Here is a 20,990-nt window from a genome sequence, read left to right as displayed (position 1 = left end):
CAGATCGACGCCACAGTAGGACTGAGGTATCGTTTCGATATCTGTTGAGCTACAATCGGTGCCCACGGTGAACTGTACGAACATGCATAAAAAGTTTGAGCTCCTGTATAAAATGTTGGAGAAATAAAGTTATCAGTCTTAAAAAGAAGTGAAATAGAAACAAATGTTTTGTATACCTCTAAACTGGACATCCTGTTTATAAGTACGAGTAAAAGTTTCAAACTAGATCTTCTCGAAAACGGTTGAGAGTTGCGTCCTCTTGTTCAAATACTATGCAGCCCTGGTCGTGCGCTACACACCTTGTCAATATGAGTAAAATCGGTGAGGTGAAGTTCATATGGTCGCCTTGCAAGCAGTGTGGCCAGTGGCACGTCTGTCGCAGTGAAGCTTCAGCAGTCTTGTAGAGAGACGGCAGCTGTCGGCTACGCGGCCTCTGCAGCCTGGTTGGAAAGCGGTGCGCCGCGGGGCTCGAACCGGCGGCCGCCCGGTCCATAAATAGCAGAGCGGCCTCCCACGCCTGGCTCAGTCCGCGTGACCTGCATACGACAAGTGGGCCATGGACCCCGATGGCCGGCTCTGATAGCGCGTCAGAAAGGACGACGTTCTCCAGCACACGCTCGCTGCCCGCACTCTCCAGGCTATCTCGTGTTGTCCGGCACGAAGACGTGGAGCTCTTCAACCGCACCTCTCTAGCCGAGGTCATTAAAGCACGTCAAAGCGGCGGATCTCTACTCAAAGAAAGGTGGTTCGAACCCATACGGTGGAACTTCACCAACAGTATTTGGTCGGCAAGGGGTAGAGTGGTTGTGGCGTAAAAGTCCTTGATTACCAGACTTCGCGCCAATGTCCTGGATGAAATTCCAAACTTCTCCAGTGTGTCTCATGAAGTGGAGGCTTCTCTCACAGTCGATAGTGATCCGTCCGTCGACTGACGGCACCCTTGATGCTATTCGAGAGTAGGTTGTGTTGGCATCTACTTTCACCCTCTCCCTTCTCTCATCATCATCATCATCATACCACACAAACAAGACACCACTCACACTACACTACAAACACCATGATTACTGTCTCATAAACTCAACAGACACGACACAACGCAAGGAAAGGTATATTTTTTAATATACTGGGCCTCCAATGACGGGAGCGCCCCCACTGCTTAGAGTAAAGCCTGTATTTGTTCTGTAGTATAATCAAACTAGTAACGTCGACCCTAATCTAGGAAATTTCTGCGAATTTACGTTTGGAGAATAGTAAACTGTTGGCTACCCAAGAGATAATACACGTACAGATACAAAGCAGTGTTATCCTACGTAACGGTAAGTCAGATTGGGCATCAAAGTGAAAATGTTTTAAATCTGCCCTGATTATTCGGCAAGAATAAACCTGTTAGTGAATAACATCGTACAAGCGAGAGCAGATCCGTGGCTGGGCACGAATCGCACACAGTGCAATGCACGACACACTTACGCAAGAAGTCGTCATCAATAAGGATATTTGTATTTTTACTTAATCAATGGAAATGTTCATTACAAGGCCCAAGATTGCAGTTGTTGTTCAGACTTATCATTAGCTCGTAAACAAATTCGAACCACAGCGATTATTATAGAAGGAAATCAGTAGAAAATAATTTAATAAGTCATGAATGATATTAATGAGTTTGTTTGAACTTTCTCACCGGAACGGCTTTGTTCGTCACAATCCTGTTAGAGGAGCGATATTGGCACCTCTCAAGATCATGCGGAAACTAGTTACACAAAATGCCTGCAAAAAGCGATGCAATAGTAATATGACTAGTCTCAAGTATATAGCTCGTAAACGAATCCTAGAATCTTTTTCTCTCCTCCCTGACTTTGTGGAACAGTTGAACGGAGCAGCGCCACAGATAACTATATGCAGAATGCGCTCTTTACTGAACCCGTTAACGAACATCTACTCTGACCCATACAAATCATGGAGCTACCAAACGAGACATTACAGTAGCATTCTAATTTAAGTAAATTATGGACTGTGGAAAAATCGGAAAAGAAACGAATATAAGCGTTCAAAATGTGTTGCGGTAGAAGGATGCTGAAAGTTAGGTGGTCTGATAAGGTTTTCCGCAGAATCAGCGAATGAGCATAGTAAAAACACCGGCAACAAGTAGTGAGGGAGTGCTAGTACGTACGTTAAGACATCAGGGAATAATTTCCATGGCACTACAGGAAGGTGTAGAGGGGAAAATCTCTAGGGCAAGACAGAGACTGAAATACATTCAACAAATAATTGGGGACGTAAGGTGCAAGTGAAGCTCTGATTTGAAGAGATTGGCACAGGAGAGGAATTCGTGGCTGGCGGCATAGAACCAATCAGGAGATCAATAAAAAATTGTAACCATTTATTTTTAATTGACGGTTGTGTATCGCAGTCACCTACACTCAGTCGAAATACACGTAACGGCACAATTCGCACACCGTGAGGAAAGAGGAAATTGTGCGCGGAGGAATGAACCCTTTCGTAATAGGCGATTTAACATGCCCTCGGAGTCGCCTTGCCAATAATGCTATGGGACTTTTTCTTTTCCTTTCCCCTTCTAACACTCAATTTATTCGTTGAATTACGACGACGGGAACTCATTGAGGGTGACGAGTTTCTTCTCGCTGGCTTTTATTTTATTTCTTTTTCGTGATTCTACGTTCTGTTGGCAACACGATCCACAGAGACGAAAAATCAGCTGCAATAGGCTACAGTTTTGAACAGAATTAGCGGTGGATTAGCTGAAGGATCAGTCCCGGGATTCACCGGAAACGATTACGGGGAACGAGGCAAACGCAATTTGTGAATACCATCCGTTGTTGAAGCCAGCGACTCCTTACTATAGAATTTGGAAGTCCAGCATCTAGCTTAATGTTTAGCTTCAGATCTATGTTGAGATTATTAGACTTGCAGTACTACTCCTCTACAGGGCTCGGTCCCTTTTGTTTATGCAAAACACAACGTGATTTTATGTAGAAATACGTTTCAGCACATGTATGTGTGTCCTTGTTATTAAAAATACGTTTTATGAAACCATTTGTGAGTAATACTTTGTTACGATTTTCGTTTTTTACCTTAACTGATAGCTGGCATGGTTTCGTGAAGCATCGTTAAGTTTTGTATAGCTTTTCATCTTCAACAAAACGATGTTTTTATATAGGTGCTTGGAAAAGTTATTCAACCCTTTAATGTAGCTTGTTGGCAACCTTATCAGCTAATAATTACACAAAAATCCCAACAGAAAAATGGTTCAAATGGCTCTAAGCACTATGGGACTTAGCATCGAATGCCATCAGTCCCCTGGACTTAAAACTATTTAAACCTAACTAACCTAAGGACATCAGACACATCCATGCCCGACGCAGGATTTTAACCTGCGACCGTAGCAGCAGCGCGGTTCCGGACTGAAGCGCCTAGAAACGCTCACAATCGCAACAGACACAACGAAATTTTTAGGCATAATTTTCGCTCGGAACTGTTATCATAGAACATTTTGTACTATCAGACTGTCAATAAAATAACGCTTATCCATGGTGTTTGGATCTGGTGAAACATGTTTGAACAAGAAAGCTAAGAAGAATTATATTTTTCAGAAAGAGGTGCAATCAAGTCCTTTAATATTTTCTGCATACACTTGTGCTTTAGAGCAACATAAACCAAAGGATAATTATCTTTCTTGGACAGACAAAAAAATATGCACCCCTTCGTAGAAAGACGCTGGAATTAGTTTTTCACGATTTAAGGAAACAGCGATAACGTAACTCAAAATGTACGTCACAAACATTGCGAAGAAATCAGAGTCGGATCCTGTTATTCTTCTTTACTTTCACTGGCAATAGCAATATCATCAGCGAATCTTATCAGTAATATCCTTTCAACTTGAATTTTAATTCCCCTCTTGAATCTTTCTCTTATTTCCATCATTGCATCTTCGATGTACAGATTGAATAGTAAGGGCAAAAGACTACACCCCGTCTTACACCCTTCTCAATCCGAGCACTTCGTTCTTGATCTTCCACTCTTACTATTCCCTCTTGGCTCTTGTACATGTTGAATATTACCCGTCTCTCACTATAGCTTACCCCAGATTTCCTCAGAATTTTGAACATCTTGCACCATTTTACATTGTCGAACGTTTTTTTTTATTTTTTTAGTCTCGCTTCCATTATCAGCCGCTACATCAGAACTGCCTCTCTCGTGTCTTCATCTTTCCTACAGCCAAACTTATCGTCATCTAATACATCCTAAATTTTCTTTTCCATTCTTCTGTATATTACTCTTGTCAGCAACTTTGATGCATGGGCTGTTAAGCTGATTGTGCGATAATTGTCGCACTTTTCAGCCCTTGCAGTCTTTGGAACCGGGTGGATGATATTTTTCCGAAAGTCAGATGGTATATCGTCAGGCTCATGCATTCTACACATCAACGTAAATAGTAGTTTTGTTGCTATTTCCCCCAATGATGTTAGAAATTCTGATGGAATGTTATCTATTCCTTCTGTCTTATTTGATTTTAAGTCCTCCAAATTCTGATTCTAATTCTAGATCCCCTATCTTTTCTAAATAGATTCCTGTTTCTTTTTCTGTCACATCAGACAAATCTTCCTCCTCGTAGAGGCCTTCAACGTACTCTTGCTACCTATGCGCTCACTCCTATGCATTAACAGTGGAATTCCCGTTGCACTCTTAATGTTACCACTCTTGCTTTTAATGTCACGAAAGGTTTTTTTGACTTTCCTTTATTCTGAGTCTGTCCATCCGACAATCATTTCTTTTTAGATTTCTTCACATTTTTCATCCAGCCATTTCGCCTTAGGTTCCCTGCACTTCCTGTTTATTTTATTCCTAACTAACTTGTATTTCTGTATTCCTCAGTTTCCCTGAACATTTTTGTAATTCCTTCTTTCATCTATCAATTGAAGTATTTCTGCTGTTGCCCATGGTTTCTTTGCAGTCACCTTCCTTGTACCTATTTTCCTTTCCAACTTCTGTGATTGCTCTTTTTAGAGCTGTCCATTCCTCTTCAGCTGAACTGCTTACTGAGCTATTCCTTATCGTAGTACCAATAGCCTCAGAGAACTTCGAGCGTATCTCTTAATTCCGTAGTACTTCCGTCGTAGGGAGGAAGAATGTAGGCACTTAAGTGTCAAATTTCAAATTTCTGCGTCGCGGTGCGAGGCAGTCACGAGGTTTCGAAAAAGCTACTCTTAATTTTACTGAGACCATTTTAAGCAAAAACTAGTTTTTCACGAAAACAAATGTTTATGACGTCACATTTCCTGAGCTGTGTGTCGTACAATTATATAATTTTGCAGGTACATTCTCTGGTATACGTGGATACTGTCTGCAACATGTGTTACGGATGCAGTTAGTAGTGAAGAAATAATAAATAAAATCTTCATGCCTGATACTAAAGTTTGACTGCATCTATATCTACATCTACATGGATACTCTCCAAATCAAATTTAAGTGCCTGGCAGAGGGTTCATCGAACCACCTTCAAAATTCTCTATTATTCGAATCTCGTATAGTGCGCGGAAAGAACGAACACCTATATCTTTCCGTACGAGCTCTGATTTCCCTTATTTTATCGTGGTGGTCGTTTCTCCCTATGTAGGTCGGTGTCAAGAAAATATTTTCGCTTCGGAGGAGAAAGCTGGAGACTGTAACTTCGTGAGAAGATTCCGTTGCCAGAACAGCGAAAATGTAATTAGCGTAAACCTTTTTTTCTTTCATCACTTTGTGGAGGGTGTTATCGAGAAGTAGTTTCGTATACGTTTGATATTATGTGTGAACTTTGTTGCAAGTCGCTAAGTGCTAGTCAGTTATGCTGTCTCAAGACAAACGCACAATCTTTAACTGTATTAATTTTCTCCTACTGTCAAACTTTCAATAAACGGCTGTACCTCTTAATGATTATATTATGACAGCATTTAAAATTTTTAAGTTCGGTCATTAATTACGCGAAATAATGAAAATCGAAGTTTTGCTGTACCTCTGCAGCAAGTGGTATCAGGTTCCGGATTAGAATTTTAGTAATATAGATACTTTAAACTCCGTATGAAAATTTACGTGAAACTTCATATCAAGGAGCTATGGAGCCTTCCTGTTGTTCCATTTGTCTACGGTGTCGGCATCGTTATATGGGTTGTAGTTAGTGTCAGCTAAGGGCTGGATAGTCTTCCTGCCCCCCAATCTCCGCCCCCCTCCCCCTTGTCCCACCCATCGGCGTATAGTGTAAATCACATGTGTTCACATCTGAGATAGTTTTCTAAATGTTTGTGATTCATATATACGAGACAGGACATGGACACGAGCCCGGTATTTACTTGGATGGATGTGGGAAACCTCCTAAAAACTCCGTCCGGGCTACTCGGCTCACCAGCTCTCGTCGTTAATCCTTGAAGCGGATTCGATTGTGGGCAAGGTCTTCTCCCCGAATTACGGAAGCGGCGAGCTGAAGCGCTCGGCTTTACTGACAGGTCATCAAGGATGGAGTCCACGACAGATATAAACTATTTTGTATTCAAGAGGGAGACCAACGACCTTTTGAGTGACTGTTCATCGTATGGAAACCCACGCAGCGAAGAGTTCCTCCATTTCGCTTCAACTGTTTTCGTTCCTATCTTCCGTACCGATAAGCCTTGACTCACAGTCCAGAGTGCGTTCACAGGCTAGGTTATCCAGCAGCTAGTGTTTCATGCGACACGTCGGGTTTTCTGACTAGGTGAAAGAAAGTCTTGTGGACTTTAATCCTAGCAATGCGTCATTTGACAGTAGTCGCACAGGACGTGTTACGCAGTGTGTTCATGGTGGCATGCCCTGTAAACTGAGATTAACTGCAACTGCTCTTCCATATTCCTCGTAAAGACACCTTAATATTATATGCTTAGCAAATATAACGAATTTGGCGCTCCGAAGAACAGAAGAAATCAGACAACAGATTGATAGTATCCTGCTTTAGACCGTGAAGCATTTTGTAATAAGCCAGTCATACATCGCTAACGACAACATAAACAGTTATAATAGGTTCAAATTCCAGCCTAACATCAATCTTCTATCACGTTGACACCACCTTTTGATATTCGCAAAACAAACGAAACGAAACGTAAGCTTGGTCATTCAGGTAACGCTAGTTACAAAAATGGTTCAAATGGCACTGAGCACTATGGGACTCAACATCTGTGGTCATAAGTCCCCTAGAACTTAGAACTAATTAAACCTAACTAACCTAAGGGTCTGCACTATGGGACTCAACATCTGTGGTCATAAGTCCCCTAGAACTTAGAACTAATTAAACCTACCTAACCTAAGGGCATCACACACATCCATGCCCGAGGCAGGATTCGAACTTGCGACCGTAGCAGTCGCGCGGAACGCTAGTTACAATGTGTTTTTATGTAACTAGCGGAAGACGGAGAAATGTGAATAACATTTCGACATTTGTAGCTTCTTAACATCAGATTACACATAATTACAAACTTTTGCTTACTGTCCGTGGTCCTATCATATTGGTTTAAGAAACAAGGCCTCGCGAGGAGCTTCGCTGATAAAATTCCGAGAATGCACACTTCCAGTGACGTATTACTTCGTCCAACACATATACCGGGAAATGATAGAAATGGGGAAAAACAGAATTCATCTACGTCGATTCATTCGCGAAGTTGGAGGGGCTATGATAGTGAACCCAGAAGTATCCTCCGTCACACAAAATAAGCTCAATCACAGAGTATACAGATAGTTGTAATTCACGAGAATGTGTTGTCCGACACGACGCAGACAGTTTGGCTGTGACAAAGAAAATGGCACGCAGAAGTGTGCGCTTCCAGCGAATGGGCGGTGTCCGCTGACAGCAAACACAGCGGGCGCATGGGCGCTCTCGGTTTGCAGTGAGGCAACCTCAGCGGCTGCCTCTGGCTTCGTGGAACGCCTTAGAGTCCGTGAACAGTACTCGCTACCGACTTCCTCACAAAAAACGTTATACGCCGAGAAGACATGTTAAGGTATCAGTGGAGCTTTGTATACGTACATAACATCGATGAATGTGTAAGTAATTAGCGCTGCATTTCTCTGTGATAGGTAGAATGGCCATCAAAGTGGATTAATACTATTCGTGTTTAGTGTTGTTACAGACAGACTAAGGTGGTTACAATGGTTCCATCTTTTGGACAATACTTTGAGGCTGTGGACCCGTACATCTAGAAATTATTGCAGTAAAAATTATAATTTTGATAGTAAGTAAGAGCTCTGCAAGCCATTATTCAGGAAGTTGGGAATAATGATTTTATAGCCATCGTATATTATGTGCCTCACCCATGTCAAGGAAAACCTAAGTTCATTTAGCAAGAGGTATGAGGCAGACAATTACAGCTATCCGGACACCCTATGTAATGCGCAGTTGACCACTACGTATCAGACGAGGCGGTTCTGCCATCATAGAAGGAGGCATGGAATATTGTGTTGTCAATGGAGTAATAGTAACAGCAGAATGGGTCGGTCAGGCTAGTCGGTGACTTCGAATGTGAGCCAGTCTTCGGGTGCCACGTGAGTAACAAATCGGGCGGGGACATTTCAATTCTTCTAAAACTACCCAAGTGATGTGACTGCGTAGTAAAAACGAGAAGAACGGCCAAAGTTAAACCAAGACCAGGTAAACCTCAGATATTGATGCACAGGGTCTGCCGAACACTGTGGCGAGTGACTGTAAAAAATTGCATGAAATCAGCGCAAGGAATTACTCGGTAGTTCCAAAGTCCTACCAGCAATCCAACTAGCACAGTGAATTTGCACGAGGAGTTAAATTTCTGTTGTCGGTGTTAAGCGGCGCTTGAGGTGGTGTCAAGAGGTACCTCACTAGACAGTGGGTGTCTGAAAACGAGTGATTTGGAGTAATGCATCGTGCTACGCCATGTGACAGTGCGATGGAACGGTTTAAGTTCGACGAATGCCTCGAGAACGTTATCTGTCATCGTCTGTAGTACCAACAGTGAAGTGCAGAGAAGTGGTGTTACTGGAGGGGGTGTTTTTTGTAGTTAGGGCGTAGCGCCCATATATTGCGCTTAATAAAGCGCTAAATTCAGGAGGAGACGAACTCATTTGACAGCATTGTGTATTGTGTACAGTAGAAGAACTGTTAGCAGACCCGACGATTGTTTATAGCAGCATGAAAGGGCATCCTGTCATAAAGCTGGTTGTGTGTGGTTCGACAGTAACATTCTTGAAATGGACCGGCCTTCCCAGGGTCCCGACCTGAACCCAGTGGAACACTGCTGGCGTGAGTCAGAACTTTGACTACGTTCCATACCTCAGCGTCCAAAATCATTACATTCTCTGCGTTCTGCTCTTGAGGAAGAATGGGCTACCATTCCTCCACAGGCATCTAAACACCTCACTGAAATTGTCTCCAGCAGAATTCAAACCGTCATAAAAGCAAAGTGCTGACACAGTTCTTATTAATATACATTAAAATGCCGTGTGGCTGGGGCCTCCCGTCGGGTAGACCGTTCGCCTGGTGCAAAGTCTTTAGAGTTGACGCCACTTCGGCGACTTGCGTATCGATGGGTTCAAAAACGGCTCTGAGCACTATGCGACTTAACTTCGGAGGTCATCAGTCGCCTAGAACTTAAAACTAATTAAACCTAACAAACCTAAGGACATCACACACATCCATTCCCGAGGCAGGATTCGAACCTGCGAGCGTAGCGGTCACGCGGTTCCAGACTGAAGCGCCTAGAACCACACGGTCACACCGGCCGGCGTATCGATGGGGATGAAATGATGATGAAAAGGACAACACGACACCCGGGAATCTAACCCGGGCCGTTAGGTATGACATTCCGTCGCGCTGACCATTCAGCTACCAGGGGCGGGTAATATACAGGGTGTTCATAAATGAATATCGGGGTTTTAACGCTTTATAATATTTAGTATATTAAACTTACAGTTACAAATGAAATGTCAAATGAAAGAGCAACTTAAACAGTTTTACCAAGAACCTTATAAATGTTCAATGTGAGCACCATTTGTCACACGGCACACATCAAGTCTATAGCTGTGTTCTTCCCAAACGTTGATAAGTGTGTCTTCAGTGAATGTTGCAACAGCTGATTCAGTCCGGTTTCTTAATTCAGGGAGGTCTGCTGGTAGCGGAGGCACGTACACATGATCCTTGAAGGAAAAAATCGCATGGCGATCAGACGGGTGAACTTGGAGGCCATGCAAAGCAAGCCCTGTCATTGGGCCCCTTGCGGCCTATGCAGCGCTTGGGTACAGTGAAGTACAACCAATTGCGTACTTCGCTATTATTTAACATTTATAAGGTTCTTGGTAAAATTGTTTGAGCTGCTCAATCATTTGACATATCATTTATAACCGTAAGTTTAATATAATAAATAGTATAAAGCGTTAAAACCCCGATATTCATTTATAAACACCCTGTACATTAATAGATGTCTAGATAATTTTGATCAGGACTTGTTTACATTACTAGTAATGTCTTATATTGTTCGCATTGTACTTTATTAATGTTGCAAATTTGACACAGTCTGTCAGGCCGCATCTGCGTATCTGATGGATGGCGCAGATCTGGTAATAAATAGTTGTTGTTGTTGTGGTCTTCAGTCCTGAGACTGGTTTGATGCAGCTCTCCATGCTACTCTAGCCTGTGCAAACTTCTTCATCTCCCAGTACCTACTGCAGCCTACATCCTTCTGAATCTGCTTAGTGTATTCATCTCTTGGTCTCCCTCTACGATTTTTACCCTCTACGCTGCCCTCCAATACTAAATTGGTGATCCCTCGATGTCTCAGAACATGTCTTACCAACCGATCCCTTCTTCTAGTCAAGTTGTACCGCAAGCTCCTCTTTTCCCCAATTCTATTCAATACCTCCTCATTAGTTATGTGATCTACCCACCTAAACATCAGCATTCTTCTGGCGGTTCTAGGCGCTTCAGTCTGGAACCGCGCGACCGCTACGGTCGCAGGTTCGAATCCTGCCTCGGGCATGGATGTGTGTCATGTCCTTAGGTTACTTAGGTTTAAGTAGTTCTAAGTTCTAGGAGACTGATGACCTCAGAAGCTAAGTCCCAGAGTGCTCAGAGCCATTTGAACCATTTTGCATCTACTTCGACCATCATCAGTTATTTTGCTCCCCAAATAGCAAAACTCCTTTACTACTTTAAGTGTCTCATTTCCTAATCTAATTCCCTCAGCATCACCCGACTTAATTCGACTACATTCCATTATCCTAGTTTTGATTTTGTTCAAATCAAATGGCTCTGAGCACTACGGGACTTAACATCTGAGGTCATCAGTCCCCTAGAACTTAGAACGACTTAAACCTAACTAACCTAAGGACATCACACACCTCCATGCCCTAGGCAGTATTCGAACCTGCGACCGTTGCGGTCACACCGTTCCAGACTGCAGCGCCTAGAACCGCTCGGCCACTCCGGCCGGCTTGCTTTTGTTGATGTTCATCTTATACCCTCCTTTCAAGACACTGTCCATTCCGTTCAACTGCTCTTCCAAGTCCTTTGCTGTCTCTGACAGAATTACAATGTCATCGGCGAACCTCAAAGTTTTTATTTCTTCTCCATGGATTTTAATACCTACTCCGAACTTTTCTTTTGTTTCCTTTATTGCTTGCTGAATATATAGATTCAATAGTAATTGCTTTTTAATAGTGTACGAATCTCAAGCGTGCTTAACAGACGTGAGACATGCAGCTCATTTTCGTTACGTGTTTCAGATCGCTGAGGTTCAAGATGAGGGGCGCCATGAGCTCCTCGTGCACGCTACTCCTGCTGCTGGTGCTGCCGCTGTCGGAGGGAGCACCGGCGGCGCCAGGCCTCTGCAGTCCCGGCTGCCTCTGTTACCGCCTGCCCGAGGGCGGACGAGCTGCCAACTGCTCCCGCTTCGAGACTGCCCGCGGGAAGCACACCGAGCTGCCCACTGACCTGCGTTCGCTCCGCGTCCTTCCCAACGCTCCGGGACTGGCATCTTTCCTTGAGGAACGCCTCGCGCATCACGCTCGCCACCTCGAAGAACTGTACCTCACTGATAATGAGGTAGTCGGGTCGCGGCTGCGGTCGTTACGTGTACTACACAAGCTGCGTGTGCTGGACTTGTCTTTCTGCGAGTTGTCGAACACCAACCAGATAGCTTCTCTGGTGAAGCATAGCGACAGTTTGGAGACGCTACGTCTGAGTGGCAACCCGCTGACTTCATTGCCAGTGCTCGTGTCGGACACGCTGAGGGACCTGGACGTGTCCGACTGTGACATCGCCAGCGTGCGAGCGGACACCTTCACTGGCCTGAAACGCCTACGTCGCCTCATTCTCGCGCGCAACCGTCTAACGAACTTAGCGGCGGATCTTCCACACTCCTTGAGGCTCCTCGACCTCAGCGGCAACAGTCTGACCCACTTGTCTCCCAAGCTTGTGGCGACGTTACACAGGGTGGACTTGTCGGGCAACCCGCTACATTGTACGTGTGCTTTGCTGCGGCTGCGCGAGCAACGCACGGGCGAACACGTGGCGGTGGGTGCAGGAGCTGCTTGCACTGGTCCCGAGCAGCTGAGAGGGTTGTCTCTAACTGGAGCGCGTCGCCTCTGCGAAAGTCGCGTAGGCTCGACGACGGGGACTAGGCAGCGGCGCCAAGCAGATCCGTTGGACGTCCTGGAAGGATCTGGTGGTGGCGAGGGCGACGGAATCGGCGAGGACGAAGAGCTCGATGAGGAGACTGGAGACGACTTCGTTGACGACGACTATGACGAAGAAATTGATGGTAGTACCGGAACGGGGGGAGCAGACGATGCTTCGGGCACCTCCCAGCTTGGCCCGCAGAACTTTGATGTCGAGAGCGCCCTTAGCTCCAGCTCAGCGCCACCCGTCCCTGCGTCGAATGAGGACACCACTCGTTCCCTAGAAGACGATATCTATGAACCCACGATACCGCCACCAGTCCCGGCGGCTGTGGACGCCGACGCTAGCGCCCAGCTTCCAAGCGAGACACCGCCAGAATCGGGTCCTCCAGCGGCGGAAACGGTGGAAGGAAATCGTGCCGAATCCGCTCCGGACGAGACGGACGATGTCGACGGCATCAGCGAGGTACCTGAACGTAAAGAAGAGTCGGAACCTGTTGCGGCTGGTTTAGTTCCCGACCCTGAGGGCGAGAGTGACGTAAAAGAGGAGGAGGCTAATACAGATGCTGAAGACATCTTTAATGAAGTGATGAAAAATGAAGAAGAAGCAGTGGACGAGGACGAGGACTACGACTATGACGAGGAGACAGAATCAACTACAGATGAAGTCAGTGTCCCTCACCATGTACCACTCGATAATGGAAAGGAAGGTGAGCAAGAAACCGCTCAACATTCTAACGAAACTCACTCTTCATCTCCCGAAACTTTAGACAAAAAGGAAACTTTGGATTCTTCTCCGCTGTCACCTGAAGAAGAATCTGATAAAGACTATGAAGAAGGCGAGGAGGAAATTGAAGAAAAAGCTAATGAAGTGGAAAATACTGATGACGTGAAGGCCATTCACGCAAAAGTAGCCACTGAGGAATCGACTAAAACAACGCCTGCGCCAATAGATGCAGTACACACAAATATGACGTCAGAGACTGTCGTACCAGCTCATGACGTGGAACCAAACGAAGACAATGAAGAAGCTGAGACAGACATAAAAGTTATAGGAGAAGCTGAAGGATCTGGAGAGGGTGATAGTGATGACAGTTTGCCACTAGGCCCAATTACTGGTTTTATAGATACCAATGGACATGATGGGGCAACTACGACAGAGGAGCCGGATGAAAGAACGTTACTGATAGATGAAGAAGACGAAGAAGAAACAGACGAAGGTGATTCGCCTCTAGTCCCTCCCGGTGCTGATGACGAGAACATGATTGCATCCACCGAAGACAGTACTGTAACTGAATCCGACAGTAAATTTGGCGTTCTGGTGAATGATACAGAGGGAGGCAGTAGCGTTAGTCCACAGGACGATGGCGAAGAAGAGGGCTCTGGTATGCTGTTCCCCTTCGAAGGAGTCGACTGGGATGTAGAGAAGACCAATGAAACTGATGAAGCTGAAGTTACCTCGCTAGGACCAACAGAAATACACGAAGATGGGCTGATAGTTAACCGAATTATTCCACTAGAATCTGGGAGACAGTCGTCCTCCTCAGAGTCTCCACTGACTACGACCACCACCGAGAAGCCAGTAGGCCACGGCGGGATCTTACGTTTAGACCTGCCTAAGGAAGAAGATATGACAACATCAGAGGCTCCTATACACACAGTACCACCTGTCAATGTTGAAGCTGAAGGAGTGTCTTCTTCAACAGCACCCCAAGGTGAGGTAGAGGAGCGCATCGCTACAGCCCCTCCGGTACCTGCCGTCGAAGCAGTGCCATCGGAAGAACCTACTCTCCCTCCAGAAGAACCTGCTGTACCTCTGGAAGAACCTGCTCTACCTACAGCAGAGACGTCACCTCCCCCGCCACCTGTGCTCACATCCGAAGTTCCAGTGGAGCCGGGTGCTCCGGAGTGGGCTGACAAGGAGCCAACGCCTGGTCCGGAACCGGTCGACATTGATCAGGATGAGATATCAGAGGTAGAAACGGTGATGCCTACAGATGACACATCATCCAATGACACGGCCCGCGTCATCGTTGCCGGCAGTGAGAAGCCACCAGAAGAGACTCCGCTCAACTCGGCGGGGTCGTACGTTGTTCTGGGTATCATCATGGCGCTGGTCGTTTTCCTCCTGGGCTACGCCGTCATGCGCAGCCGGCGAGGTCGGCAGCGGGCGGCCGCCAAAGCCAACGGGAAGGACGCGGAGGCGGCGGGCGGTCAGCAAGAGGGTCGTGAGCTCAAGGAAATCAGCAAGCCGCTCCTGGGCACCCCGGCAGCAGTGCCTGCGGCCAACGGGAAGGGGGAACACCTGCAGCCGCTCGTCACCAAGCCGACCGACAATCCCGACCTCAAAGACGTAAGTATCAAGACCATTTCAGTCAATGCTTACATATCATCCCACGCCACGAGTTGTAACAGCTTGTAAGCATGCCAGCTGGCACCGGCGCTACAGTATGAACTGCTAACGTTGGCTCACATATCACTTAACACTTAGACGGTTGAAGTTTCGCAACTCGTGATGGGCATGCGCAACAGCGCACTTCCCTCCTGCTGTGCCCATCGCCCCTCTGAAAGCAGCTGGCAGCCATAGTTCAGTGTACAGTACTATACTAGTTTTGACACACAAGTCGATAACCCATAAGTATTGCTTGGCCAATGGACGCCTCAAAGCATGCTAAGAGTCAATATTTAATTGCGCCTTCTACTAAAGGTTGGGTTGGGTTGTTTTGAGGGAGGAGACCACACAGCGAGGTCACCGGCCTCATCGGTTTAGAGGAGGATGGGGAAGGAAGTCGGCCGTGCCCTTTCAAAGGAACCATGCCATCCCGGAATTTGCCTGGAGCGATTTAGGGAGATCACGGAAAACCTAAATCAGGATGGCCGGACGGGATTGAACCGTCGATTGAACCATCGTCCTCCCGAATGCGAGTCCAGTGCGTTAACCACTGCGCCACCTCGCTCGGTCTACTAACGACTCCTTTTGTAGGGGCCTCAAATGTTGACTCTTACCATGCTTTGACACAATCAGTGCTCAAGATAATTATATTTATAATAATATGATTAAAACTATATTGAATACTGTCAAAACGGGAGACAGGACAGCCATCCACTGAACATGATACCATAACAAACTAAATAAAAGGCACTCTCTTGGTGCCTCTAATTTCCAGGGTTCCTTTCATACGCATTTCCTCTTCAAATCCCTACTGGTCAGAGTTAAAAACAAATTCCTTACTGAACGATGGGATAGATTCGTTTATATAATTTACAAATTATCGCGCTAATTCCGCAGTTTGCTTTGTGTATCTTACGTCTTCCAGTTCTGTGGCACTGTTTGAAGTTATGCAACCATCTACTGCTTCGCTTGAAATGACTGTAATCTAAGTCGCGCGAAATTTGGTGTACATAACGTAGCAGGTCATTATCATCCACATCCTGTAAATTGTATCGGGCATCCTTGAAAAGCACAAACACCAGGTTTCGTAATTAGTGCGCCTTATCCTCGCTTGAACAACCATAGTTTTTCACTGTCATATTGATGCAGTGTTATTCGAAATCTGTTCATATTATTTTTTTTACTATGCTGCGGATGATCTTCCATGTACGTTATTATGTTTAATACCTGTTCGCTGGACGATGATTGATCTTTTTCAACGCGTCGCTAGAGTCGAGTTTGGTGGCTCCCTGTCGGACAAGGATGATGAACTACATGGTTCGACACTTGTTCAATATCATTCTCACTTGTTAAGCATGTTGCGTCATCATTGTGTTTCTCATGCACATTGTCCACTCAGTCGAACCTATACAACACCACTTTCATATTGCAGAAATGCTAATGTTTCATCTGCCGGTTCTTTATCGCTCTGCGATATTCCTTGGATTCCTTTTCTGACGAAATGTCAGCTTTGGCAACTGTTGTAGATATAAAGTAATGTTCACTTTGTTTATCGTTGCCATTGCTCTGCTTTGTATCAAAACCACTAGCACTGTTGTGAGTTAGGCTACTTGTGAGCAGTTCAAGTACACTATTCCTTGTTAGTGAATAGAACATTCTTCCTTGCAAAGACCAAAAATGCAACAGTAGTTATCCAAATTCGTTCACATTTTATTAACAGATACTACAAACATTACATTTTAACGGAAATCAGTATACTATAGTTGGAGTCACGAACGATGGCATTCGTGTTTTTAGTCTCGTTCTGCGTACGTACGTCACACATTCTCCGACAGCCAATGAGTATTCAGTAGTGTTATGAGCGCTCTGCTGTGATGACATGTCCAGTGCGAGCAGTAAAGGTGATCGTAGCGAGTTATATAGTAAATTTTTAATCCATTAGTTGCGAGTTGTTATGGCTAATGGTGATGCTGGTAAGTGGCAAATTCTACACAAGTAAGTGAGAAACAATTTGCAGTATATATGTTTCAAGTGCAAAGCACGTGTATGTGGGTCCTGCAACTGCCGCTCAGTACCGGTAACAATGCAATCTCTGTCTATTTTTCAAGATGGCGGCGAGTATACACGTAGTTTCAAATCGCTCGGTAATTTGTGATCGTATTTCGTCAGTGAAGTGTACCATATGCCATAAAATTGTGTAAAATGGATTAAGAATCTGCGCGTTCAATCATAAGTGGTGCCATACCCATTGTTTCTCACGATCGGAAGTTCTAAATAAGTGCGACTGCGGTATAGAATGCAACGGGCGGGACAATGCCAGTGAAATGCACAGGGCAGGTTTGCAAGTGAATGTAGAGAACGAACTTAGGAAAGAACTCGATTATACAGGGTGATTCAACAAGAATACCACAACTTTAGGAATTTAAAACTCTGCAACGACAAAAGGCAGAGCTAAGCACTATCTGTCGGCGAATTAAGGGAGCTATAAAGTTTCATTTAGTTGTACATTTGTTCGCTTGAGGCGCTGTTGACTAGGCGTCAGCGTCAGTTGATGCTAAGATGGCGACCGCTCAACAGAAAGCTTTTTGTGTTATTGAGTACGGCAGAAGTGAATCGATGACAGTTGTTCAGCGTGCATTTCGAACGAAGTATGGTGTTAAACTTCCTGATAGGTGGTGTATTAAACGTTGGTATAAACAGTTTACAGAGAATGGGTGTTTGTGCAAAGGGAAAAGTTCTGGACGGCCGAGAACGAGTGATGAAAATGTAGCACACATCCAGCAAGCATTTGTTCGCAGCCCAGGAAAATCGACTCGCAGAGCTAGCAGAGAGCTGCAAATTCCACAATCAACTGTATGGAGAGTCCTACGCCACCACATTGGCACTTATCTGTCCGTAACTACCTGAACGTCAACTACCCGAGGCGATGGATCGGCCGCCAGGCAGCCCGTGACAGAGCACTTCAGCACTGGCCTCCAAGAAGCCCTGATCTTACCCCCTGCGATTTTTTCTTATGGGGGTATGTTAAGGATATGGTGTTTCGGCCACCTCTCCCAGCCACCATTGATGATTTGAAACGAGAAATAACAGCAGCTATCCAAACTGTTACGCCTGATATGCTACAGAGAGTGTGGAATGAGTTGGAGTATCGGGTTGATATTGCTCGAATGTCTGGAGGGGGCCATATTGAACATCTCTGAACTTGTTTTTGAGTGAAAAAAAAAACCTTTTTAAATACTCTTTGTAATGATGTATAACAGAAGGTTACATTATGTTTCTTTCATTAAATACACATTTTTAAAGTTGTGGTATTCTTTTTGAATCACCCTGTATTATAAAATACGCAAAAACGCTTGAAAACTTGGTAATAAGTGTGAGCAAATAATATGAACAGATTTCGAATAACACTGCATCAATATGACAGTGAAAAACTATGGTTGTTCAAGCGAGGATAAGGCGCACTAATTACGAAACCTGGTGTTTGTGCTTTTCAAGGATGCCCGATACAAGAGTTCTCAAATACCAGTCAAATAAGCAGCACACGACCAAAAACAAAAACCGCGGAACTTACTTTAAAACTAAGTAATAGGTTTAGTGTGCTTGAAAATAGCACAGAGGAGAAAGAACAATTAAATTGTACCATCAACCACTCGGACAGTTCTGTAATCAACGCTAAATTGCGCTCACAAAGCAAAACAAATCGGCCTGCTATTTGTAAACAAAACAAAAAACACACGTTGGAAAATAGACATGAAATCCTTATTCTAGCAGACAGCCATGGAAGAGGTGTAGCCGAAATTATGAGTTCTAAGAAAACAGGATTCAAGGTAACTGGCGTAATCAAACCAGGAGCGCCACTATGTGAAGTTTTAAATAGCTGTAATCAATCTATGACGAATGGCAGCACATGTGTGATAATTGGAGGCGCCAACGATGTATACATAATGAAACTAGACGTGCTACAACAGTTTTAAAGCAAGTAATTTGTAAAATGCCTGAAGTGAAATTTTTTGTTGTCAGTATCCCTCATAGGTATGATCTCATGGAAAACTCTTGCGTGAATACTGAGATTATTACCGCCAACAGACTTTTCGCTAAGATATGTCGAGGTTATCCTAATGCTACATATGTTGGGATAAATAGTGATTGCAGAGAGCATTTTACAGAGCATGGACTTCACAGAAACATGAAAGGGAAAGAAGCCATGAGTGCTGAAATATCGAATGCTATTAAAGACTCTAAAGTAGAACGAAACACTATTACACTGTCTGAAAACGGCTTTATTAAAGTATCAACATTAGTGGAAATAGGAAGAGCTGATGTCCCACAGTCATTGGTAGCAACAGAAGATTCTTTGACGTTAGAAGAAGTAAAAAAATCTGAAGTGTCGTTCAGTACAGCAGCCACATCAGCCAAATTGTCAGTAGTGTCGAAATCATCAAAAACAGCTGAACCATTATCATCAGCAGCAGATGTACCACCCTCCCCAGCAGGTTCAAAATCAAGTCCAGAATCTGTGACTAGTCCATCAATCAGAAGAACAGAGTCAAGAACAGTGGTACAAAATGCCACTCAGATATCATCAACAGAAGAAAAATCAACACCATCGAAGCATCATTTATCAGCTTCATACGCAGCTTCAACGTCCACAGTAACGTCAGTGCCAACTGTAGTTCAAGATTTAAACGAAAATACAGTTTCAGCAAAAGTTCCAGTATCAATTGGAACATCACTTACAAAACCAGACTCAGCATCAAAACTGGCAGCATCTCCAACATCCACTGAATCATCACCTTCAGAAACACCTCCAGCATCCACTGAAACAGCAGCTACAACTACAGATACAACAAGTATAGTGGCACGTCCAGGGGTAAGAAATACAAGGAGCAGGAAACGTGTAATTCTTAAGGATTTTTGGTACCCAGCCTCAGCAAGGAACAGCCGGTAACATTGGGAAGCATGAGTACAAACTCCTCTCAATCTAATTTCAATAATTTAAAAATAATGAGCCTTAACATAGAATGCATTAAAAATAAAATATTAGAACTTGAGATTGCAGCCAGTGAAGCTAGTATAGACTGTATTTGCATTCAAGAACATTGGTGCATGAGTTATGAACTAGAAAGTATTTGCATTTCCCCATACAAATTAGTAAGCCATTTTTGCAGGAAGGAAACAAGACATGGTGGTGTTTGCATTTATGTAAAACCTGGAGTAAAGGTTAAAAATATGACTGTAACTGAATCCTTGATTGCAGAAAAACATTTTGAGGCTGCAGCAATACAGTTGAATATGCAAAAGAGTAAATTAATAATAATGTCAGTGTACAGATCACCATGTGGTGATCCTGAAATTTTTAGAAATAAGTTAGAGGCATTGCTCAAAATATTGCTTCATAAAAAATCAACAATAATTATAAGTGGAGATTTTAATGTCAACTTATTGACTGAAGATGCATCCAAAGTTCAGTTCCTGAATGTTTTCCTAGCTTCAATTTGTATCCACATATAACTAACACTACAAGAATAACAAACTCTTCAAAAAGTCTCATAGATAATGTTGTTGTTGTGGTCTTCAGTCCTGAGACTGGTTTGATGCAGCTCTCCATGCTACTCTATCCTGTGCAAGCTTCTTCATCTCCCAGTACCTACTGCAACCTACATCCTTCTGAATCTGCTTAGTGTATGCATCTCTTGGTCTCCCCCTACGATTTTTACCCTCCACGCTGCCCTCCAATACTAAATTGGTGATCCCTTGATGCCTCAGAACATGTCCTACCAACCGATCCCTTCTTCTGGTCTAGTTGTGCCACAAACTCCTTTTCTCCCCAATCCTATTCAGTACCTCCTCATTAGTTATGTGATCTACCCATCTAATCTTCAGCATTCTTCTGTAGCACCACATTTCAAAAGCTTCTATTCTCTTCTTGTCCAAACTATTT

General features: G+C 44.3%; 1 protein-coding gene across 4 annotated transcripts in view; it reads left to right on the top strand.

Moving 5' to 3' along the window:
- LOC126245396 (titin-like) overlaps positions 1 to 20,990 on the top strand; it is a 518,589-nt gene that overhangs the window by 487,507 nt on the left and 10,092 nt on the right. For all 4 annotated transcript variants that reach the window (XM_049948312.1, XM_049948311.1, XM_049948310.1 and 1 more), the window contains one exon: positions 11,764 to 15,010. In XM_049948312.1, the coding sequence (XP_049804269.1) occupies positions 11,780 to 15,010 (3,231 nt within the window). In that variant the 5' untranslated portion in view covers positions 11,764 to 11,779. The remainder of the gene's footprint in view (positions 1 to 11,763; positions 15,011 to 20,990) is intronic.

This window comes from Schistocerca nitens, chromosome 1, assembly GCF_023898315.1.
Source record: "Schistocerca nitens isolate TAMUIC-IGC-003100 chromosome 1, iqSchNite1.1, whole genome shotgun sequence".
In the NCBI taxonomy this organism is placed as follows: domain Eukaryota; kingdom Metazoa; phylum Arthropoda; class Insecta; order Orthoptera; family Acrididae; genus Schistocerca; species Schistocerca nitens.
The sequence above is the reverse complement of the archived record's forward strand: the minus strand, read 5'-3'. Positions and strand labels throughout refer to the sequence as shown.